This window comes from Xenopus tropicalis, chromosome 5 (genome assembly GCF_000004195.4).
Source record: "Xenopus tropicalis strain Nigerian chromosome 5, UCB_Xtro_10.0, whole genome shotgun sequence".
Taxonomy (NCBI): domain Eukaryota; kingdom Metazoa; phylum Chordata; class Amphibia; order Anura; family Pipidae; genus Xenopus; species Xenopus tropicalis.
Window position 1 is genome coordinate 126,742,238 of NC_030681.2, and position 25,339 is coordinate 126,767,576.

Consider the following 25,339-nt stretch of genomic DNA (forward strand, 5'->3'; position numbering starts at 1 on the left):
AAAATCTGTCAGTCAGACAGGAGAGAGTGTTTTCATAGATCTGGCACTCTGCTTAGTCCCACATACTAAATATAAGAAAATGAATTATCTCTTTTGAAGTCGCATGCATTCAGCAAAAACAAAACTTTCTTTGTAACTGCTTGGTACTTCTGGAAGAACCACATGGGAAATATGGGCAGAAATATTTGTTGCAACTTGTTCCTATAGAATTTATAAGTTGTGAACACAGCACTGACTTCAGTTGCAGTATCACCAGGGCCTACAAATACATGTAATTTCATGACATTTACTACGGCTGTCCTTCCAGAACTTGCCATTTCTAGAGCAAATTATATTTTCTTCTTATATATAATTTTTTTTTTTACACCCTGTAGTGCTCTAGTGCTTTTGAAGGACTTTCACAGGCATCTTATAAATAGGTATAGCTGACTATTGGCCATGTCGCTCAATTTGGCAGGCAATTGGTCCATATATAATACTCTTCCTGACAACCTATATGGGCTTATTCAGAGATCCATGGTGAGAACTCCAATGAGGAGTTGTAAGCACATACCCACCTGCAAACAAGAATATCTTACTATGTGCATCCAGTTTAAGGTGGCAACACGAAGGCAGATAAAAGCTGCCAACGGTCTGAATCAGCAGCTTATTTTCCTGTGTATCGAGCAAGTTTAAAAATCGATTTGGGCAAACAGCACATCTGTTTATTGATGCAGTCCTTGCCCCCGTGGCCTAATGCTGTCAACGTGATCTGATTGTCCCAAGGGCCTAATGATCAGATCAATGTGATACCACTCACCTCAAAGTGGGCATATCAGGGACAGATTCGCTTGTGTGGCGACATCACCAACTGAGTGGATCTTCATGTCTATGGCCACATTTAGGTGCTTGGAGCACCAGGCATTATGCCAGGGATACTTGCACTGCCCAAAATGCCCTTTTCTACTTGACACTGCTAAAAAGTGTGGGGAAACCTGCTGCTTATGTCAGATTCTGGTAATGTGGCACAAGAATTGCCCAGGAATGGTAAAGTAGAGCTGATGGCTCCCCTGTTGGATTTTTACATTTTGGCAAGAAAACGTCATGTACACGTTTAGAGGGATATATAATTTTAGTGCAATATCAAATGGGTCAGGATCACAGTGATTTGATTGCATGACAGGTAGTGCTGTGCCCTGCAATAGTGGGATGGCCAATGATTGAATACACGTATCGGATCAGGTCACTGGGTTGCCTTGGTGCATTAAGACCAAAATGTATTGGCTTAAATAGACAACGCCTAATGACTGTCGGACTGGATGAGAAATGGAGGTGGTAAATTCTGACAATTGTGGGCATCTTTGCAGAGCTACATCATGCAAACACTTTAGTCTGAAGCAGGCTTTGCTGTATGGGAGCCTCAGTGCAGCTCTCATTGAATGGCCCAGAGCATGATCACTAAGGGCTCTGGGACTTTGTATCAAGGTATCATGTTCAGTGCTTGTTCTTGCCAAGGTAACTGTGCTTACCATTTTGCTATTTATTTATATTTGAGTTACGTTTTCACTCACAATGTGCTACTTTCTGTTGTTATGCACATTTTCTATTGAACAAATACAATTCTTCTGTATTGTTTACATTGCTCGCACATGCTGCTATAAACCACTATTGCAGTGCCACAGCAAAGACCTGTGAATGGTTTCTCCCCTGTATATTTATTATTCTAATGATTTTGTAAATAGTAAAACTAATTATATTGTATATAATTACAAAACCTAAAGTTTGGGTTTCCTGAGTTTTAGACCAACTTGCATTACGGGCCAGAGCAAATGTTCATTCCCACACACAGGCTTCTGTAGGCTCCCTGTTATGCGCTGCTTGTTGCATCTGGGCTTCAGGTCAGAGAATGAGAGTTGGTATCTCCCAGGAAAGCTACTGTTGGATGTGTGTCTCTGCTCCATGCCTCTTGGTTTTTTTTTTTATTTGTTTATAACTGCTGGTTTGCACAGGCCACTTTGTAAAATAAACTTGCTGTTTTCTCTCGGCTCGGGCATTAAGTGGTGTTTTTTTTTTCTTAATGTCATATAATTCTCAAGTGTATACGGTATGTAGTTCTGAAAGACTTTGCAGGACTTTTCATGCAGTGAAAATTGAGGTTAAATGCTTATTTATGGTCTGATATCTCTACAAATAGAGCTTCCCACCATTTTTTTTTTGGGGGGGGGGGGGGGTCTGAATTGTCTGCTGGTATTTGCATTATGTAAAGTTATTAAGCCCAGGTTAAAAACAAGCAGGCTATTGAGATTTCAGGCCCCCCCTATGGTAACTGGCACTCCAATGCAGAGATACCTGTAAATAAGCAGTCGCCCTTAGGGTGAAGACACACTGAGCTACTAATAACAGCTACTTGTCCCAGCTCCAAAAATACAGTGCTGATCGTTTACTGATTATTGGCTGTACATGTGTTTAGCAGAGGCAATTCTCAGCATTGTCTGGCCTAACGATCGGATCGCGTAGCCATGATACAGGCTATTGGGATGAGATTGCATCAGTGTGCCAATGTGTTCCTTGTTCTGACAGGAATTTTAAGCCTGACCGATCAACGGCTGAATGAATATCCGTGTGACTGGCCTGTGTGAGCCGACAAACTGCTGCCTGTCCCTTAGCAGCTTTTATTGGCCTAACCGTGCTTGGCATGTAGATCTAATGGCAAGCCTTCTGCTAAAGAACCTGTAGAGAGGAGAACACCAAAGAACAATGGAATGCCTATATGTTGCCTCCAATTCTTACATATATCCATTTAGTAGTAGCTTTACTCATAAAGAAAACCCTCTTAAAATACTCCATGATATACAGGTCCTTCTCAAAAAAATTGCATATTGTGATAAAGTTCATTATTTTCTGTAATGTACTGATAAACATTAGACTTTCATATATTTTAGATTCATTACACACAACTGAAGTAGTTCAAGCCTTTTATTGTTTTAATATTGATGATTGTGGCATACAGCTCATGAAAACCCAAAATTCCTATCTCAAAAAAATAGCATATCATGAAAAGGTTCTCCAAACGAGCTATTAACCTAATCATCTGAATCAACTAATTAACTCTAAACACCTGCAAAAGATTCCTGAGGCTTTTAGAAACTCCCAGCCTGGTTCATTACTCAAAACCGCAATCATGGGTAAAGGTGGCCAAGCGAGCGGATCTTCCCCCGATATCCCCACCTACGGGTGGGCGATATCGGGGACCATTTAGGTAAAAAAAATAATAATCCGATCGTTTGGCCCTGGGGCCAGACGATCGGATTATGTGGGCGGCAATGGGGCAGTCGGATTGGGGACCGCATCAACGAGCCGATGCGGTCCCCGATTCGACCAGATTTTCTAACCTGGCCGATCGAGATCTGGCCAATTTCAGGCCAGATATCGGTCGGCCAGGCCGATCTGCTCTCCCCATACACGGGCCGATTAGCTGCCGAATCGGTCCAAGGGACCGATATCGGCAGCTATAGTCGGCCCGTGTATGGCCACCTTAAGACTGGCGACCTGACTGCTGTCCAGAAGGCCATCATTGACACCCTCAAGCAAGAGGGTAAGACACAAAGAAATTTCTGAACGAATAGGCTGTTCCCAGAGTGCTGTATCAAGGCACCTCAGTGGGAAGGAAAAAGTGTGGCAGAAAACGCTGCACAACAAGAAGAGGTGACCGGGCCCTGAGGAAGATTGTGGAGAAGGACCGATTCCAGACCTTGGGGGAGCTGCAGAAGCAGTGGACTGAAATGGTGTGTGCAGGAAATGGGCTACAGGTGCCGCATTCCCCGGGTCAAGCCACTTTTGAACCAGAAACAGCGGCAGAAGCGCCTGACCTGGGCTACAGAGATGCAGCACTGGACTGTTGCTCAGTGGTCCAAATTACTTTTTTCGGATGAAAGCAAATTTTGCATGTCATTCGGAAATCAAGGTGCCAGAGTCTGGAGGAAGACTAGGGAGAGGGAAATGCCAAAATGCCTGAAGTCCAGTGTCAAGTACCCACAGTCAGTGATGGTCTGGGGTGCCATGTCAGCTGCTGGTGTTGGTCCACTGTGTTTTATCAAGGGCAGGGTCAATGCAGCTAGCTATCAGGAGATTTTGGAGCAGTTCATGCTTCCATCTGCTGAAAAGCTTTATGGAGATGAAGATTTCATTTTTCAGCACGACCTGGCACCTGCTCAAAGTGCCAAAACCACTGGTAAATGGTTTACTGACAATGGTATTACTGTGCTCAGTTGGCCTGCCAACTCTCCTGACCTGAACCCCATAGAGAATCTGTGGGATATTGTGAAGAGAAAGTTGAGAGACACAAGACCCAACACTCTGGATGAGCTTAAGGCCGCTATTGAAGCATCCTGGGCCTCCATAACACCTCAGCAGTGCCACAGGCTGATTGCCTCCATGCCACGCCGCATTGAAGCAGTCATTTCTGCAAAAGGATTTCCAACCAAGTATTAAGTGCATAACTGAACATAATTATTTGAAGGTTGATTTTTTTTTTTTGTATTAAAAACACTTTTCTTTTATTGGTCGGATGAAATATGCTAATTTTTTGAGATAGGAATTTTGGGTTTTCATGAGCTGTATGCCACAATCATCAATATTAAAACAATAAAAGGCTTGAACTACTTCAGTTGTGTGTAATGAATCTAAAATATATGAAAGTCTAATGTTTATCAGTACATTACAGAAAATAATGAACTTTATCACAATATGCTAATTTTTTGAGATAGGAATTTTGGGTTTTCATGAGCTGTATGCCACAATCATCAATATTAAAACAATAAAAGGCTTGAACTACTTCAGTTGTGTGTAATGAATCTAAAATATATGAAAGTCTAATGTATATTTATTTACATTACAGAAAATAATGAACTTTATCACAATATGCTAATTTTTTGAGAAGGACCTGTACTTCAGGTTAAAACAAACCTCTCCTCACACCCATCTTAAGATGTTCAAAAAAAAAAAAAAAGAAAGGTGGACAATGGAATCCAAACATAGCCCATCCTATACCTGAACCACATGCAACTAAAGGTTTGATGCTCTGTACTAAGTTACTCAGTAAATAAAATACTTTGTGAATATGAGACAATAAGTTAGAGATAAGTGCACCTTTTTTTTATTTGGTTCAGTTTTGTGAGAAAATTAATGGCTTTACAAGCAGTTAATTCTTTTTGTGAATCCACTCTAGAATTTCTTCATGGGTTGTGTTTTTACATAAAAAAAAAACCACTCCCAGTCAACATCAACACAATTCCCATTAGAGACACACAGATGGTTTTGGGCAACCTGGACCTGAGCAACTGGCAGGAAGGATATCTAGACATACTGATACTAATGGAAAAGTCACAGCAAAGTCTGTGAGATATTTGCAACTGGGGAGCTATTTCTTTTTCCCTATGAAGGACAGTTGTAGCATTGCAGAAAGGAACTTTAGTAACAAGGTATGTATATTCTATTGCAAAGCTAAAAATGCCTTAACCAAGGCTTGCTGGTGATCTGCAAGTAATGGCAATGATAAAGTTACAGGAGGTGATTTTTAGGCAATAGCTCCAAGGGCTCTGGCACACGGGGAGATTAGTCGCCCGCGACAAATCTACCTTGTCACGGGCAACTAATCTCCCCGAACTACCATCCCACCGGCAAAAATGTAAGTAGCCGGTGGGATGGCACACGCTGCGCAGGTGATTTGGGCAAATTGCCGAAGTTGCCTCGCAAGGCATTTTCGGTGATTTGCCGAAATCGCCTGCGCAGCGTGTGCCATCCCACCGGTGACTTACATTTTTGCCGGTGGGTTGGCAATCTGGGGAGATTAGTTGCCCGCGAACAGTGAGATTTGTCAGGGGCGACTAATCTCCCCGTGTGCCAGAGCCCTAAAGCAGTGATCCCTAACCAGTGGCCCGGGGGCAACATGTTGCTCCCCAACCCCTTGGGTGTTGCTCTCAGTGCCCCCAAACCAGGGAGTTATTTTTGAATTCCTGACTTGGTGGCAAGTTTTGGTTGAATAAAAACAAGATTTACTACCAAATAAAGCCCCCTGTAAGCTGATAGTGTGCATAGAGGCCCCTAATAGCCAATCCTAGCCCTTATTTGGCTCCTCCACATGCTTGTGTTGCTCCCCTAGTCTTTTTACATTTGATTGTGCCTCACGAGTAAGAAAGGTTGGGGACCGTTGCGCTAAAGCATAGCTTTTACATACATACATTACATACAAGTGTGCAGCCGATAATAGAGTGCATTACACTGTAGTTGTACAGAAGGCTCTATGCAAGTGAATAAACTTGTCTGTTATAACAACTTGCAAGTAAATACATATGGGCAACACAAGTTGTAAAGGTCATATGGAGGCACGTATCACATGTGAAAGAATGAAGCTCTATCTATTCTTGCTTAATCAGGAGATTACATTGTGAATAAGCTGAGGTGTGTGATTACAAGCAGGAGTGAGCTCAGGTATGGCAGGGATCAGTAGAGATTTGCCATTCATAAGGTGATTGATAAAAGCAGTGAACACGTGAATGAGAAATGTCATATTTACATGTTATGGGTTTGTAGTGTGTCTGTGGGCAGTTACATACAGCCAGGTGTGCATTCCTGTATTCAGCCATTCCTGTTCGGCCAACTCAACAAACTGCCAACTGTGACTCCCTGCCACTTCTTGTGGAATCTGATTGTCCAATTTGGATTAATGTATTGCTCTGAGCTGATCACTGGGTACAAAGTGAAGTTGCCTGATGGCCTACCCTAAACAGTAGTGGGAGGCATGGAGTGGGTTGCTTTCTGTATTGTAGTGGGCTACCATGAGCCCTACGCACTGCTGGCCCAGTATTGTAAAAATGTCTGGGCTCTGCGAATGACTATCCAATGGCCTGTGTGTGAACAACTCAAAGAAGGTGAACTTTAAAGAGACACTTTTATATAAAACAGACAAGTGCAAAGCTATGCACTTTGGTAAAAATAATATAAACATGAACTATCTACTGAAATGGTAGTGTGTTGGGGGTTTCCTTAATGGAAAAATGATCTGGGGGTTTTTGTTGATAACAAGTTGTCTAATTCCAGGCAGTGTCATTCTGTGGCTACTAAAGCAAATAAAGTGCTGTCTTGTATAAAAAGGGCATTGACTAAACTAATGTAGAATAATGGCGATAACAGTCTGGGTCTGCCTATTAAAGGCTCATTTATAAACTGGGCAAATTTGAGTGTGGGCAGTAACCCATAGCAACCAATTAGAGATTACCATTTTGTCTGCCAAGTAGAACAATAAAAGGAAACATCTGACTGCTGGATATGGGTTATTGCCCATGAGCAAATGTGCTGTGAAAGTGGCTGAACCCCTGAACCTAACAAGATACAAGTTACTGATGATTAATATTATAGGGAAAAATAAATATCATGTTTGTCAGAAAGCATAAAGCTTGCTGCATTCCCTCTGAGTTCCATTGCTTCGTGCAGGACCATTGTACCTATGGGATATCCACTGCTTCAGCCAAATGGGAATGCAGCATGATGAGATGGCACATGTAATCGCAGGAAATCACTATGGGGCCCCATAAATAGCCCGAGGTCTGCAAGCTGCTCATTTCTAAACCATGTTGTTACTCGTTTCATTAATGCCCTAGGCACTAAGCTACAGCACTAAGGCTAATTGCATCCCTTAGTTCTTATTCAGTTGGCACTTGCTTCTTGGTCACGGCTGTGCCCTTCATCTCATTCTGCCACAAGGTGCAGAACAGCACGGGCAGGGCAACCCTGTACTTACCCCCTGCCATAGGCACCTTGTACCTTCCCTGACACTGCTAAAGGCCTAGTATATTTTCCCATAAAGACAAATATATTGAGTAGAACCATAACCAACACCCTATTTCAGCACTTCTTTACAGTCATGGAACAGTAAGCAGCAAAGCGTAGGCTTCTATTGTCCCTTCACTGCTGCACCCATAGGCCCCTGCCTCTGCTGCTATTTACAGCCCTTTGCCTAAGGTGACCTATAACAGGTTAGTTTTACTAACTAGCATGTCTTTCAGACCAACCTGCACCCATCGGGCCTTGCCAGAAGGAACACCTGTTTCTTATCGTCTAGTGTTGTATCAGGCCAGAGAGACATTACCTCTGCCTCTACACATTTCTTTACATTTTTTGCTATCACCCTGCAGCAACAATTTCTATTCAAAGGTTGGAGTTACACAAATTTAACTGCTAAATTCTTCAAACTGATGTTCCTACATCTGTGCGATTTGTTAAATGGTGCTCCAAATTCACCCGGAACTGCAATTTAACACATTGTACAGAAATGTATATATGAAATCTAAACTATTAATTCCACCCATCCAGAAAGATATGAGGTTAAACATAGAGCTTTCAGCCATTGCAGAATAGCCAGGGATTCTATCTTTGTTTGGGGGTAGTTGTTGGACTGCAACTTTCAACATCCCATTGACAGCCAAGGATGCTGGGAGATGCAGCTAAACATTGAGAGAAATCTCAGTTCAGTGCTGCACATGATGATGTGCGTGTATAGAACCAATGCAGGTTATCATAGGTAAATGTAGAGCAAACTGTGAATCAAAATCCAAGTGACTGCTCCGGGGGGCCTACTAAGCACATTTGCACTGCTGAAACTCACAAACTGGGTCAAACTAAACATTCTGTCTCAGCAGCCATGGCTCCATTTCCAATACAGGACCCAAAGTGCAGAGAATAGCAACCTTAATATAACCTTAGATAAAGTAATAGATCACAAACACTTTACAAAGTTCATATCATGTTTTCCAGTAATATTTATTGCATTGCACCGTATTGTACATACACAAGCCAATAATCATACTAAAGATATTATTAGTAGGTGTATGGCTGCCTATCTTAGCGCTGGCATCTATTTCAACATTCCCTCTGGGCACGAGCATTGACCTCACTAATTACACATGCCCCTTGCTGTTGATATTTAGAAACATGGATCACTCCTATCCTGTAATTCTCACACCACCTTCATCCCTTCTGCTCTGTCCTATAAAACTAATTCTGCCCATTGCTGACACAGGTACTCCTGGCTCATCTCCTAATCCTTATACTTTACACTCTCAGTTTGGGGATTAGGAAGGCGTCTTTTCCTCCCCACCCTTCTGCTACTGCTGCTACATATTGCTGGGAGGACCTTGTGTACCATTACCAAGACCAAGGATATCTCAGTCTGTAGGAGCTGCGCAGTATCAAGCAGAGCAAAACTAGACCTCTCATTGCAGGGTTACCTTACTGCATCCCAGGAACTCTGCTCTTCATTTGCCAGGTTAGTGCTGATTCCCTGACTACTCTCCTTTATGTTTTTACCTCCCTTTTTATTCAGTAGCATATTTATATGGCCTTATCATTATGACTATGATAGCCTTCCTAGGGCTCTTTGGACTGAGGTGTAGAAACAGTGGGTGCAGATGTTCACCTTTGAATCTGAGCTGTGGGACCTGTGGAAACCCATTGCAACTAACATGTAAAGTTAGAATATGAAAAAAGGTTTGTGGGCAAACCTCAGTTACATATGCAGGGGGTAGGTCTGTCTTTATGGCTGCCATTTAAGCAGTAAAAATTATACTTTATGTCAATGTTATTAATTGCCTGCTCTTTAGATACTCCCTATAGACGTATAGGACTGTGTAACTTCACCCTGCAGATGTTGTGAAACTACCACTTCCAGCATCCAACAGCTGAAGTGCTGCAGGTTGGATGGTAAATAATGGGGACCTACCATCAGTAAGCCAGTAGCTGAGGAATATGGGTGGATAGGCAAGCTGAAACTCATGATCATTAGTTAACTACCTGTTTGTCAGTGACATGGAAGATTTTGCCCTAGGCACCTATGGGACCCCTAGTTATGACCTTACCCCCTGCTGTGCATTTCAGCTGCTATTTATCCTATTGCTAATGTAAAAGTCTGGCAAGAGGAGTGCTCTCACCACTTCTGTCATACCAATAGTGTTTATATGGTATAAATAGGTGTATGGCACTGATTGCTATACAGAGGTATATAGTGTAAGCACCTACCAAGTTAGACAAAGATATTGGTGCCTTAAAGGCAAAATGAGGCAAGAATAAATGAAAGTTGGAAAGTTGATAAGAAGTTAACTCCTTTAACACTGAATTGGTTCTCTAGCTTGTGCTTAGCTACAAGGCCCAGCATTCTGTGGATTTGGATATTTTGGGTTGGAGCTAAAGTTTAGCAATAGGTGTAACAGCCATGGGAGATGGGCCTGGCAGCCATAATCGGAGAACTCCCCAGCCCATATGCTGCTTGGTGGGTACATTTAATAGACCATCTCTCAGTTCAGATTTGATCATACTGTCTCTTTGGGACCATTGGGTTTACAAATGATTCAGAGCTGTTTGGCCTGTATCTATTTAATTATTTGGCCCTGTATAAAGAAATATGGGATCCTAATAAGATTACGACCCCTCTGTTGGTGAGGCTGTAAAGAGTGGTCATGGAATATTGTCCCTTTGTCAGGATTAAGTCTGTTCACTAAAGCCCAATATATATGTCGGGTTTATTGCAAAAAACATAAAGGGGAAATGAATGCTTCATCTCTTGAAATGACAGCATGCTGTAATGCCAGGCTGAAGATCTGTTGCTGCTTTGTGGATATTGTAGGGGGTCTCATTCTGCTAGTTTTGCCCCGACAGGTGTTCAGCAGTCAGTGATCTGCGCGTCACATTATGAGTGGTGATAAGAAATCCAGACATGTCATCTATAAGAAGACCTCCCGGGATAAGGCGGTAAGCACTTCTTATGGATCAGGGGCTACTGTATATACAAGTATTATGTACCACAAGTTGCACTAATCATTTTATTTTGTTGGGGGCAGAGAATGTAGGACCTAAGCAACTGGCCATGCTTCTTCTCTATTGCCAACATGGCTGTCTCACAGACTAATCCATTGCACACACCCCTGTACCTAAACTGAATACATTGCACATCTCCTGCCTCTAAAGCAATCCACGGTGATCTACCTGCCATTAAATGTATCCCATTGCAAAACCCTCTGCAATCCATTCTGTTGCACACCCTCTCCTTTATATCTACCACTACATTGTCTCTGTCTCTCTCTCTCTCCTCTCTCTCTCTCTCTCTCTCTCTCTCTCTCTCTCTCTCTCTCTCTCTCTCTCTCTCTCTCTCTCTCTCGGCTGATTGGGCCTGTTTATTTAAAACGCAAGGGCCTATTTTGAATCCCAGTCTGGGCCTGCAGTGCAGCCCGTCATGCCATGGAACAACACATTTGCACACACATTACTGTTCTACTAATGCAATGCATATCCTGCGACTACATACCAAAGAGCACACACAATATGCCAGCTCACTGTTCCACAGAGGAATTCATTTACATGGCTCACGGTTTCTTAGAATAACAGTATACCTTACTGGATTACAGAAGATAAAAACTGTGTATGCCAAGGTCTCTAAGGACAGTGAATTTGTATGTCTCACACTCCCACCAAACACTGCACAAGCCCACTGTTGCACAGACACATGCATATCATACATCACACGCCCCAGAGTCCTACACAGCAATGCATTGCACTCCCCACAGTCCTACACAGCAACGCATTGCACTCCCCACAGTCCTACACAGCAACGCATTACACTCCCCACAGTCCTACACAGCAACGCATTGCATGCCCCACAGTCCTACACAGCAACGCATTGCACTCCCCACAGTCCTACACAGCAACGCATTGCACTCCCCACAGTCCTACACAGCAACGCATTGCACTCCCCACAGTCCTACACAGCAACGCATTGCACTCCCCACAGTCCTACACAGCAACGCATTGCACTCCCCACAGTCCTACACAGCAACACATTGCACTCCCCACAGTCCTACACAGCAACGCATTGCACTCCCCACAGTCCTACACAGCAACGCATTGCACTCCCCACAGTCCTACACAGCAACGCATTGCACTCCCCACAGTCCTACACAGCAACGCATTGCACTCCCCACAGTCCTACACAGCAACGCATTGCACTCCCCACAGTCCTACACAGCAATGCATTACACGCCCCACAGTCCTACACAGCAATGCATTGCACTCCCCACAGTCCTACACAGCAATGCATTGCATGCCCCACAGTCTTACACAGCAGTGCATTGCATGCCCCACAGTCTTACACAGCAATGCATTGCACTCCTCACAGTCCTACACAGCAATGCATTGCATGCCCCACAGTCCTACACAACAACGCATTGCATGCCCATCCTACTATCTTACAGAATGAGGTATTACACACTCCGTTGTGCCACAGAGTAATGCATGACTTACTTTCCCAAGGATAACACTGATACTGTATAATGTTCCTGTATCTCTTATATTCTCAGACCTATCCATTGTACAGTCCTTAGCTGTTTAATTAAATGCACTGTAGAGCCAACAGCAATGAGCTGCCCAGCCCTTACTCACAAAGTCCACCTGGTGGCAGAACCAAGGAAAGATTGTCCCTATGGTGCAAAACCAATGCATTGCCCTCTCCAATGCTACTCCCACACCATAGCAATAGCTTTTCCTAAAAAAAAATAGCTGAATATCAATACATTGGTCTCTGTTCTGACAGGTGAGCGTGTACCTGGGCAAAAGGGATTATGTTGATCATGTGGAATCTGTGGACCCAGTAGGTAAGTTCTATGTGGCTTAGAGCATTTGTAGAGTATTGTTCTTATACTTAGCTAATATTATAATGTTATATCACAATATTAGGTTGATATTACTATAGATCAAAATACCACCTAAAGATCCTAAACATATTTGGGCAGAAATGGCAAAATCTATAAGAAAAATATCATTTTCCCTGAAACTGATATGTTGTTCCACTTTCAAAATAAGTTATCTGGGTTGGCACTGCAAGTAAAGAAAAACAGGAATATTCAGTATTGCCCAAATAACTGTGCCTGTGTGTTTGTATTCAGAACATTTTTTTTCCTGAGTAGTTCTCCGATACTATACAATGTCATTGGTAAGATGGTAAATCAGGCCTGTACCCAGCAGCCTCCATAAATTTTCAAGGACCCTTGAACTGAAAGCCCCTCATCTTTGCAACAATGAGAATTTGTGTGTGTGTTAGCATGTGCTAATTAGCTTACGGAAGGGTTGCATTTTCAACTTCCGTGTTTACGTGACAAAAACATTTTTTGGATTCAGATTTTGTTCGGCCAGAAGCATGGATTCAGAATCCTTCCAAAAAAGGCCAAATCCCGAATTCGGTGCATCCCTAATTATAATAAATAAATCACTCCCTGTTGTAAAATATGAGGAGATTAAAAGTCACCTCGGAGTACCATGACCTGTATAAAAGAACTTGGCCTTTGGAACTCCTGGGTAAGTTAGAATATCCTTATATTTTACAATAGGGGGTACATTATTCATGAAATAATATGCCATTTGTCACAGAAACTGTTGTAGAAATTGTAGAATCTTTGTTACATAACGTTCTACACTATTGATTTTGCTTTATATCTCTCATATGCATTTATTATACAGATGGAGTTGTTCTAGTGGATCCCGACCTTCTTAAAGGAAAAAAAGGTGGGTGATGGTGATGTTTATTAGATGCAAATTCATAAATTAGTAATGTATTAGTAATACTAGATGTGACAGAACCAAGTGAGCAGTGAATTTGCAGTTCCTGGTTGAAGATGTAGGCAGCGTACAGTAAAATATGTCATTCTTGGTAAATACCAATCGTTTTTGAACCCCCCCCCACAATGAATTCCAGATATTTCTGTACAACATCAAATAAAGACTTTAGTTAGATTTAATTGGTAAGTGAATACCTTGGCCTTCTGCATCTGTAAGAACACCTATGACATTGCTGTTGTTCACTTTTCAGTGTACGTCACCCTTACCTGTGCTTTCCGTTATGGCCAAGAGGACATTGATGTTATTGGCCTAACCTTCCGTAAAGACCTTTACTTTGCTCGGACTCAAATTTACCCACCAGTAGAGGACCCCAAGGCCTTGACCAAAGTTCAGGAGAGGCTGATGAAGAAATTAGGGAATAATGCATACCCATTTCTGCTGCAGGTAAGGCCTAACCCTGTCTTTAGCCATAGCACTGTGCCGTGTGTGTGAGAAAGTTCTGCTAGTTGCTATGGATTATAATGGCGTTCCACAACCCTGGAGATTTCATATTCTCTTATCATTTTTATGTCTCCTGCAGTTCCCTGATTATCTGCCATGCTCTGTGTCTCTTCAGCCAGCTCCCACAGATGTGGGCAAGGTATGGAAATTCTGCATTCAAGATGATCAAATCCCAGAATCCTTTGCCGTTAGCAATAAAAACAGAATTTTCAAGATATGGGTTGTTCCTGTTGCATCTCAGCCTGGTGTTTGCCATGTTTAGCCACTTTCAACTGGCCATGCCTCCCAATCATGTTACATTTTGTCCCCTTCATACAGCCAAAAATAAAAGCAGCATAAAGCACTGAGCATAGGTGCCTGAGCCATTGTTATGTAATACAGAAAGTATGGGGGAAGAGAGACTCAAATAACAAGCCCTCGACCCCTGCAAACAGACTATGAGAGGAGGACATGCAGTCCAAACTAGTTCAAGATAACTTTGTTATCTTTTAATTCTAATGAGGAATAATAATGCTCCACATTCTCACTCTCTCTTGGGGTTTCTAGAGCATTTTGCTTTTGATCATATATACATGCAATTTGCTGAATATTTATGGAAACTTGTATTGAGCAGTTTTGCTTCCTGGCTGAACCACAAGATAGAAATAACAAACTTTGACATCTCAGGTTATTGAAAGACACAAATCTTATTTGATTCATAAACACTTGGCACATTTCATTGCTTATCTATACAAAGCTTTGCTGCATTGGCTTTCAGGGGAGGAATTTAGTCGTAGCGTTGGTGCAAACATAAATCTATCTCATTAAACACAGAGTTTCTCTAGTTAGAGCCCAGTCTCTACGATTCTGATGATTTCTGGATTCATATTCAGACAATTATAATAAAAACAATTGACAATGAACGTAGGTGCTACAAAATCAAGTTTATATAGTGTAAATGATAAATGTTTCCAAGCAAACTATCATTCTGCATTTCCCTTCTCTTCCTGATCAGCCAGTAACAAATCAATAGAGATCACTGGCCAAGCTAATTATTCAGTTTTCCATATGTGTAGCCCTATAGCCCTATAGGACCCAACTAGATTTTGCTCTCTTAAAATGAATTAAAGTCCCCTTACACACACAGAGCACTTGTATGTGGTTTACTTCAAACAGCTCAATATAAGTGTACTAGGATAATAATGGGGACTTATGGCCAGGCCAAAATATGCCATAGCATTCAAAGTACATAGAGGCGCAAACAGCCGCCAACCAGCCCAATAAATAGTGACTGTCTATGGCATCTTACAGCAGCCCCTCTGGCATTTTCTAGAACCCACAGATTGCCAGTCTGGGCAAGCATATGGCTGACACCCATAACTCCGTAACAAGGTTGATCTGTCTAGTTCAAGCCACGCTTCATATGTCTCCATTCATTTCAGGCCTGCGGTGTGGATTTTGAAATTAAGGCATTTGCTACAAACAATTTAGAAGACAGAATTCACAAAAAGTAAGTGGTAACAGGATATGTGCATGTGTGATAATAATTATATGTAGGGCTGTACAGATATATCTGTTCTGAAGAATACACTTTCTCTTTATGTATCAATTATAATTATAGCAAAAATAAGTTATTTATAAGGTGAAACTTCAGCAGTGAATATGTCCCAGTACAGTCATACATTTGGTATACACAGGGATAGAAATCCCCCGCAGCTAAATTATTTAGTTCTTTAAAACATATATTTTTGGAGGATTTTTTTTTTGTCAATGAATTGCCTGTTTTACTTCCCTCTGTTTGAAAACACAGATGGGTCATTCTGTTATATGAACTTAAAAGATACAATAGCTCAAAGACCTCTCCACTGATCACTAACATTCTCCCTTCTCAGGAACTCTGTTCGACTTATGATCCGCAAAATTCAATATGCGCCCGATCAGCCAGGGCCTAAACCCAGAGCGGAGACATCTTGGCAGTTCTTTATGTCAGACAAGCCTCTGCATCTGACGGCCTCTCTGCCTAAGGAGGTAAGAGAACTGTCCTGTGGAACTACCTGGGGTACAGTACTCCGATCATTAATGTTACTCACAGTCTCAATCTCACAATCTCAACATTGGCTTTAGGTGTTTTATCATGGGGAGCCAATCTCTGTGTCTGTCAGCGTGACCAACAACTCCGACAAAACAGTGAAGAAAATATCTGCCTCAGGTAACCTCAAGTGACGCTGGTCTATAATGTGTTGGCTACACTGGGTGGGAGGATGAGGTTCTGCTACAGGTACAAGGATAAGGGGAAAAGATGGAGGAGTTCATTGACTTTATTCTCGTCCCATTGGCATATGATTAATCAGTAACTTATTATCACACAGTTTTGTTTGATGACCACCCTACATTTAATATAAAGGCCAAAGTATTTTTAAATATGTTTGGAATTATATTGTGTACTGTTAAGGCTATATATATATATACACACACACATATATCAGGCAGGGTCAGAACTAGGGGTAGGCAGCATAGGCAGCTACCTAGAGCACAAGAGGGAAGGGGGCTCAATTGCAAGAGAGAATGGACAATTGGATGGAGGTACATGGTGGTTGTGAGTTCACAAATGAGCATCTGGGGGTCTTTGAGGGTTGTTAGGCCGAGTAGTATTTCCTCAGGAAATTTTTTGCCCAGTTCTGTAATCAGGTACATGTTTAAAATATAATGTTATTTCTTAAAGTTCCTGATTAACATGAATGTGTGCCTTTTCCTACAGTGGAACAAGTAAGTAATGTGGTGCTGTATTCCAGTGACTACTACATCAAGACGGTGGCTTTGGAGGATTCTCAGTGAGTAACCCTACCTTTTATCAGACTGTAAAATAACTATCAGCGTCAATGGTCTCCTCTCCTGGGAATGTTCAGTTCATAGAAACTGTCAGCAGTTAAAATCATAATTTTTTATGGTTCATGTTCACTCCTGTTCCCTCAGGGACAAGGTACCTTCAAAGGCTTCCTATAATCACACCTTCACCCTACTGCCCCTGCTGGCATACAATCGGGAGAAGAGAGAAATTGCACTAGATGGGAAACTCAAACATGAGGACACCAACCTGGCTTCCAGCACTCTGTGAGTTAATAGCTCTGCTGTCATAAGACCAATATTTGATTTACTTTTTTTGTGTTTATGGATATTAAATATTTGGTGGTTTGATGGAGCACATCCTGTTTGGTTTGGACTTTGGATATAAAATAGAAAAAAAATATTTAGCGGGACATAAATAAGAGATACGGCCCATGATGTAGTTCCTATGTACTTCCACAAATACAGTAACACACCCTTTGTGAATGTAGCGCTACTGAGAGCAGGTAGTGCTGTGTTCATATGGAAAGGGCAGGTCCTTGCGCTTCTCCTGCACCCGTAGGTGGGAAAGGGTAAAATCTGTGAAAAACAGTTTTTCCTGTATTTTGCACCTTGCACCCTTCCCTGGTATTTGTAAATAAGCTTTCAAATCTTCTAACCGTATAGCAGGGAAAAAGTGAATATCCCACCCAGCCTGCTGTCTGTGAGGCCACACAGTATATTTCTACCACTGAGACCCCAGCACTTGTCACTCACCTACATCTCTTACCCACAGGCTTAAGGAAGGCATTGACCGTACTGTCATGGGAATCCTGGTCGACTACAAGATCAAAGTGACCCTCACTGTTTCTGGGTATATTTCCATAGTTTCCATCATTCTGCCTGTGATTATAAACTAGATTTCCTTTCAGTTTGCATTTTCCTTTGTATGAAGGCTTGAAAATTAATTCAAATATATCTCATCTTATTAAGTGTATTTAGTGCCACATAGCACTGCTTGTTGGCTTATTGTGTGGAATGAACTATCCTTCTCTGCAATTATACCGGCATAGGGGAAAATACAGCCTATTCATGCAAGGCTGAAACTGTAAACTTAGCCAGTGACTCCTTCATAAATGCTAGAGAAAACAAAGCAAATTTTAATCAGTCATCATGTTTTTTTCTTTTCTATGCTTTCTGACAGACTACTGGGAGACATGACCTCAAGGTACCTCTTGTGTTACTTATTAAACTAAAGGTTTAGTTACTCAGTCAGAATGAGGAGCAAATCTGCCCGAACAACACCTGGCAGATTTTTGGGCAGATAGGACTAGGGCTGTCTAAAGAACTTGAATCAGGAGCTGAAATCTGCACGTGTATGGCCACTTTAAGATTATTGTTGCTCAGCACTGTACAACCTTAAATTAGATATGCACCACCATTAAAACAATAATTCTAATAACAGGTAAATGTGAAGAAGGTTCAGTATGTCTTGTAAAACGTAAAGCAGTGGGGTGATTTGATGTCTAAATGCCAATAAACACCAATCGCTGATATATTTCTGACAGAAAAACTTCCTAAGGTTTTAACAGATTAATGTGGGGCTCCATACTGCTGTGTGGCCTTAAGGGTTGACCACCCATTTCCACTTCCCCTATATCCAGATCATGTGACCGCAATGATTTTACTTTTGCTCCACCCTGGCCAGGCATGGCAGAACCAAAAACAGCCCAGACTATAAACTTTGTGTGAGCAAGTCTGCAATCTCCCTATAAACATATATTAATAAAGAGAGACCACTAAACATGGATGGTGCTAAATGTACAAGTGTCGTTGCCATCAGCAGACAATCAGGGGCTTTCAAACTTGTAGACTGTTCCAAGTTTACTGATGATTGGCTGCTATTTCCAATTGCAATTGTGCTATTAAAGCACTTATATTCATAAATCAGCCCCAGAAAATCTAACGTACACCTACCTACATAGGTAAACCTATCTGTTGTCTATGAGAGTTCATCTTTTTAGGTATGTTGTAACAGGAACCCTTTGGTGACTAATATCCTCATAACTGAAATAGTGATAGATAGATAGATAGATATATAGATGTCAGTTTAATATATCTCATTATTATTCTCCACAGTGAGGTTTCTACGGAGCTTCCATTCATTCTCATGCATCCAAACCCAGAGAGCGGTGAGTGATTATGAATGTCACTTTAGGGCACACTAAAGAACAGCCTTGGTTTAATTGCAAAAAAGAAATTCATTTTTAATCAGCTGACCCTTATATTAGCTAACTAGAGTGAAAACCCTCACCAGCATCCATATTTTCCAGCAATGGCAAGTAAGGAAGGAAAGATCAGTAGATGATTGAGAAAGCAGGAAGACCCCTAACTAATCATGCAGCAGGGCAGCACTTTACCAGCTGATTGCCTTTAATCGAGACACAGCCATAGTAGGCGATGTGACCCTGATTTTTCTGATGATCTGGTAAATGAAAGGGAAATGACTGATGCTGTTGCTGTTGAAAAAATTGGTTTTGGGGCTGCGGCTAACAATATTCAGGCTGTGCATAGCCACATAGATGGATCACACCCTAGTGTTAGTGCTATAAGCAATTCAGCACCCAAGCACCCTGCCATCAGCAGTGACTATTATTTTTCTTCTTTCTTTTAATTCCTCCTCCCTGACTGATGGCAGCCAAGGAAAGGTAAGATCTGTACATGGTCTATTTATCCATTCCTAGAGAAATCTGGGCATTACGGTGATAGAAACATAGACCCTGAGAACACACATGCACGGCCACTATTAGTATTAAATGTGTAGAATATTTCATTTGGTTTTATTTGAAGCAAATTATTTTATTGCAGTTATTTATCTGTGAGAGTTTCAGTGAATATTTAGCACAATTTGGCCAAAATGCAGTGGAGTTAATGGAAAGGTGAAATAACATTGTGCTTAAGGGGTTTTCAGGTGTGCAGTAGCTGATACATTGCCCCACCTTGTTAGGGGTTAGAGGACCTCCTTTCCAATATGCTACAACGTTATTCATAGGGAAAAATCTCCCATTCCTTCTAAACCTGCACTCAGGCAGTTCCTTAGATACACATGGGAAGGCTGCGGGGATCTCCCTTCCCAATGTTTCATGTGGAAGGCAAGGGATGTATAATCAGCGCTGGATTTCTTTTTCGGGTGCCCATAGGCCTCCCCCTTTCTCCGAACACAAGCGCATCCTTGTAGGTCTCATATGGAGAACTGGGGACAGGATGTGCTGTGCGTCCCACCCCCAGTGCTCCATATATTAGGTGTGGCCTTGCCACAATTCCGGGTCTGCAGATAATAATGACATCTTTTGCCGGTGTAACAGGCTGTGTTTTCTTTCTACCAAAACAGAACACACAGTAAAATTCTAGTCTGGGCAAATAGTCTCACAGCTGGCAAAACTGTGATTTTCCACAAAACTGTATTAGTTCACTCATGTCTATTTATCTGATGTTGTGCCTGGTGACATGAACCAGCTGGTTCAAAGTGTATGGATCAGGTTGATTGTGGGAGGATGAGTGAGGTATAGCCTCAGGGAAAGGGATAACAGGGGTCATTATTAACCACATGGGTGCAACTGAAAGAGCATTAAGGGGTGCATTCCTGAAGCCCTTGTGCCCCCTGGGCGCTTCATTCTGCCCTGAGTCTGAATGGCACATAAGGTAGGATGTGGAAAGGGGAGGCCTATGTACCCTCCATCCCTCTTAAACAGAGCACTGCCTAATGCATGAAGCATTCTAATCATGGTGCAGCGGCTATCAGCACAATGCCTCATGCAATTGCCTTATTTTGCCCGCTGTGTAAATGTGGCCTAATAAAATCACAACTGCTGTGTCTGCACCTAGTACCTATTAGTGAGTTTTCACTTGGTGACTATAGACAGGTTAACAATGTTCTCCTTCTGTGCTGCTTAGTGAGCAGGATGATGACATGGTGTTTGAAGAATTTGCCCGTGATCAACTCAAGGATGAACTGCAAGCTGAAGAAAAGGAGGAAGAGGAGGATGATGAGAAATAGGATATGCAATTCCCCATCTCTGGCTGTGACCCAGTATCTAGTACCCTGTAGCATGTTGCATAGCACAGACCATGCATTGATCTAGGTCTCTTCATGCCCTCCTTCTTCTATATTACCTTGACATGAGCACACCCCCCACAATGGAGAAAGCTCTTTATGTAGAAATGTTAGAGTCAGGATTGATTGATTGAAGAAAATGGAACAAAACAAGTCATTGCTTATCTGATTCTGACCCGATTTAGATTGTAAGATTCTGATCAGTATCAGCAAGGACTGTGTGTATTTAATGCATTCCTACTGTATGTACTAGCTTACAACAACAGCAATCAAAGAAGTTGTAACACCTTTGATGTAACCCAAATAAACCAGGTGGCAGTACGATTCTATATAATCCTTGTTATATTATATATCACACACACACAAATTACATTGGGTTTCAGTTCAAGTGATACCCAGTGAAGGCAGACAATTCCTTTCATAGACAAGCCAGAGGGCACTGCTGTACTGCTGACACGCTTTGGGGATGTGTGCCTGAGCCTCGTCTCACACACAACTATCACAACTATTCATTTCTCTATAGGTAACCATGTCATCTCTAGGGCACCAATCACAGGAGACCTTTGTACATTACAGAACCAAGGCAGAAAGTCATTGCTCTCCAAGGCTAATGCCACAAGGGGCTGATTCTCAGCCTGCAAGGACTACATCAGCTCATTGATCCAATGGGAAAAAAATCACATCTGCACAATTTTTAGGCAGATATCAGTCAGGTAGACCCATCGGAGGGCCCCATACATGGGCAGATAAGCTGGTGAATCGGTCTGAAGGACCCGAATTGGCAGGCCACATTGTATTCAATGATGGTGCCATACAAAGACCCCTATGGAGCCAAGTACTAGGCTGAAAATATAATAATCCATTAGAGGGCTATATCTCTCCATAGGCCTCAAGATGGATAGATCAGCTGCACAATAAATATTCTCTGCCCATGTCAGACATGATGCACACCATTACTTCCTGGCAATCACTACTATCATTATTTGAGAACACTCTGGTTTTCTAGTCATTGAACATGGTCTAGAAGAATTTTGCCACTTTCTTGCATTTTTATGTTTTATGAGCCTAGTGGCAATAAAAAGGCAGTTAATATACAGTTTCACTATCAGCCTCCATAGAGAGTGGGAGCGTGATGTCGGGGTACCTACAGCAAGACCCAATATAACACTGTTATTACTGCAGGGGAGACTAGTGAACCAGAAATGGGCAGATTTCTCTATAAGACGGTTACAAAGTGCTTGGAATACCAGTGGCTTTTACTTATTGGTTGAATGGGAAAAAAACAACTGGCTTTAATTTTTTATTATAAAGTGCTTATAAATCATTATACGTCCCTTTCTGCTACTTAAGGCTGATGCCACACCAGGCGTAGGGCTGATTTTTTCGGCAAGCGGAAAAACGCTTGCCGAAAAATCAGCCCTACGCCTGCTACTTGTGCCTGCACCCGAATGAATGGAATACGCTCGGGTGCAGGCACATGTAGCCGATATACGCACGAAAACGCGCGAGAATGCAAAGTCTCGCGTTTTCTTGCGTATATCGGCTACATGTGCCTGCACCCGAGCGTATTCCATTCATTCGGGTGCAGGCACAAGTAGCAGGCGTAGGGCTGAATTTTCGGCAAGCGTTTTTCCGCTTGCCGAAAAAATCAGCCCTACGCCTGGTGTGGCATGAGCCTAAGACAGGTATAGGATCTATTATCCAAAATACATGGAACCTGGGGTTTCCAGATAAGGAATCTGTCATTTGGATCATTAAAAAATAATTTAAACCTTAAATAAACATTAAATCTGAGCAAGTTAATTGGGGATTTGTTTATTCTTGTGTGGAGACCCCAATTTTTTTTTAAATTTAGAACCCTTATTAAGGTTCCTAGATGTGGCTGTGATTACTTCGGGTACTGAGAGAGCTAAGGGCAGAATTGCAGTGGCCCTTGTTTCTGATATTCTCAGACTCTCTTTCATCAGGTATGGTACCTAGTGATTGGAAGAAGGCGAATGTCACTCCCATATTTAAAAAGGGAATAAGATCTCAGCCTGGCAATTATAGGCCTGTAAGTTTGACATCCGTGGTGGGCAAGTTATTTGAAGGCTTGTTAAGGGATCACATTCAAAATTATGTAGTGGAGAATGGCATTATGAGCAGTAATCAGCATGGCTTTATGAAGGACAGGTCATGTCAGACCAATTTAATTGCTTTTTATGATGAGGTAAGTAAGAAGCTGGACAGTGGGGATGCAGTAGATATAATCTATTTGGATTTTGCCAAAGCATTTGATACCGTTCCCCACAAACGACTGCTTTCTAAGCTAAGGTCTATTGGTCTTAGTGAAGTCGTTTGCACATGGATAGAAAACTGGCTACAGGATCGGGTACAGAGGGTGGTTGTTAATGGCACATTCTCTACTTGGAGTAAGGTTCTCAGTGGGGTCCCTCAGGGTTCTGTACTGGGTCCACTTTTGTTTAATTTGTTCATAAATGACTTAGGGGAGGGTATTATGAGTAATGTATCAGTGTTTGCAGATGACACAAAACTCTGCAGACCAGTCAATTCTATCCAGGATGTGACATCCCTGCAGCAGGATCTTGACCAACTGGCAATCTGGGCAGCTAAGTGGCAGATGAGATTTAATGTGGATAAATGTAAGGTCATGCACCTGGGATGTAAAAATATGCAAGCCCCGTATAACCTTAATGGGACTGCACTAGGCAAATCCATAATGGAGAAGGATCTTGGAGTCCTTGTAGATAATAAACTTGGCTGTAGCAAGCAATGCCAGGCAGCAGCTGCAAGGGCAAACAAGGTTCTGAGCTGTATTAAAAGGGGTATAGATTCACGGGAGGAGGGGGTTATTCTTCCCCTTTACAGAGCACTGGTAAGGCCCCATCTAGAATATGCTGTTCAGTTTTGGTCTCCAGTGCTCAAACGGGACATTATTGAGCTAGAGAGGGTCCAGAGAAGGGCAACTAAGCTGGTAAAGGGTATGGAAAGTCTCGGTTATGAAGAAAGACTGGCCAAGTTGGGTCTGTTTACACTGGAGAAGAGGCGCTTAAGAGGTGACATGATAACTATGTATAAATATATAAGGGGATCATATAATAACCTCTCTAATGTTTTATTTACCAGTAGGTCCTTCCAACGGACACGAGGGCACCCACTCCGTTTAGAAGAAGGGAGGTTCCATTTAAATATTCGGAAAGGATTTTTTACAGTGAGAGCTGTGAAGTTGTGGAATTCCCTCCCCGAATCAGTCGTACTGGCTGATACATTATATAGCTTTAAGAAGGGGCTGGATGGATTCTTAGCAAGTGAGGGAATACAGGGTTATGGGAGATAGCTCTTAGTACAAGTTGATACAGGGACTGGTCCGATTGCCATCTTGGAGTCAGGAAGGAATTTTTTCCCCTCTGAGGCAAATTAGAGAGGCTTCAGATGGGGTTTTTTGCCTTCCTCTGGATCAACTTGTAGTTAGGCAGGTTAGGTATAGGCATTATGGTTGAACTTGATGGACGTATGTCTTTTTTCAACCCAACTTACTATGTTACTATGTTACTATGTTACTTTCGGCTGAAATGAACAGCATATGATGCATTATATTAGCAGATTAATACTTACTGATAATATCTTGAAAACTAAAAAAGAAAGTAAATTGCAGAAGGTCTTAGAAGAATGCTCTAAGCAATTTAACATATTATTTAGGGTTAATATTTCTTTAAATTAATGCAAATTGATGGGGTGCAATGAATTCCTATTGGTTACATTTTGCACATAATATGGTACAGGTATGAAATCCGTTCATTGGAAACATGTTATCCAAAAAGCTCCGAATTATGGGAAGGCCACCTCCCATACAATTCATTTTAACCAAATAATTCAGTATTTTAAAAAATGATTCCCTTTTTCTCTGTAATAATAAAACAGAGCCTTGTACTAGATCAGATCCCAATTAAGATATAATGAATCTTTATTGGAAGAAAAACAATCCTATTGGGTTTATATTGGGGCTGGTTGGCATAACAGACTGAGGCCCAACCTCTATGTATTGTGGTTACAATAAGCAGTACCAGCACACACAAATTGCTGTTAAAATGGCGCTTAACCCAATTTTTGGCAACGCAAATGGATTAAGCGCCATTTTAACATGTTGCCCTACCAGACATCTAGGGAGCTCCTACACTGCTGCTGCACTTGCAATTGTGTGTGCAACTTTTTTTTGTGTTTTTGAGAACGCAAGTTTTGGTGCAAGGTGCTGCACCCAGAATTCTGTGCATGAAAAAATAAGGACAC

The 25,339-nt window shown here is 41.9% G+C and overlaps 1 protein-coding gene across 1 annotated transcript; it reads left to right on the forward strand.

The window, feature by feature from the left end:
- The first annotated feature begins 9,193 nt into the window (after nucleotides 1-9,193).
- On the forward strand, nucleotides 9,194-21,381 carry sag (S-antigen; retina and pineal gland (arrestin)). Its single transcript, NM_203742.1, is given in 16 exon segments — nucleotides 9,194-9,301; nucleotides 10,687-10,779; nucleotides 12,614-12,674; nucleotides 13,537-13,581; nucleotides 13,886-14,079; nucleotides 14,216-14,275; nucleotides 15,558-15,625; nucleotides 16,008-16,143; nucleotides 16,240-16,324; nucleotides 16,874-16,946; nucleotides 17,089-17,226; nucleotides 17,735-17,812; nucleotides 18,143-18,166; nucleotides 19,078-19,130; nucleotides 19,637-19,646; nucleotides 20,893-21,381. Coding segments are annotated over 15 exon segments (1,188 nt in total). The 5' UTR covers nucleotides 9,194-9,301; nucleotides 10,687-10,719; the 3' UTR covers nucleotides 20,996-21,381.
- Nucleotides 21,382-25,339: the final 3,958 nt, after the last annotated feature.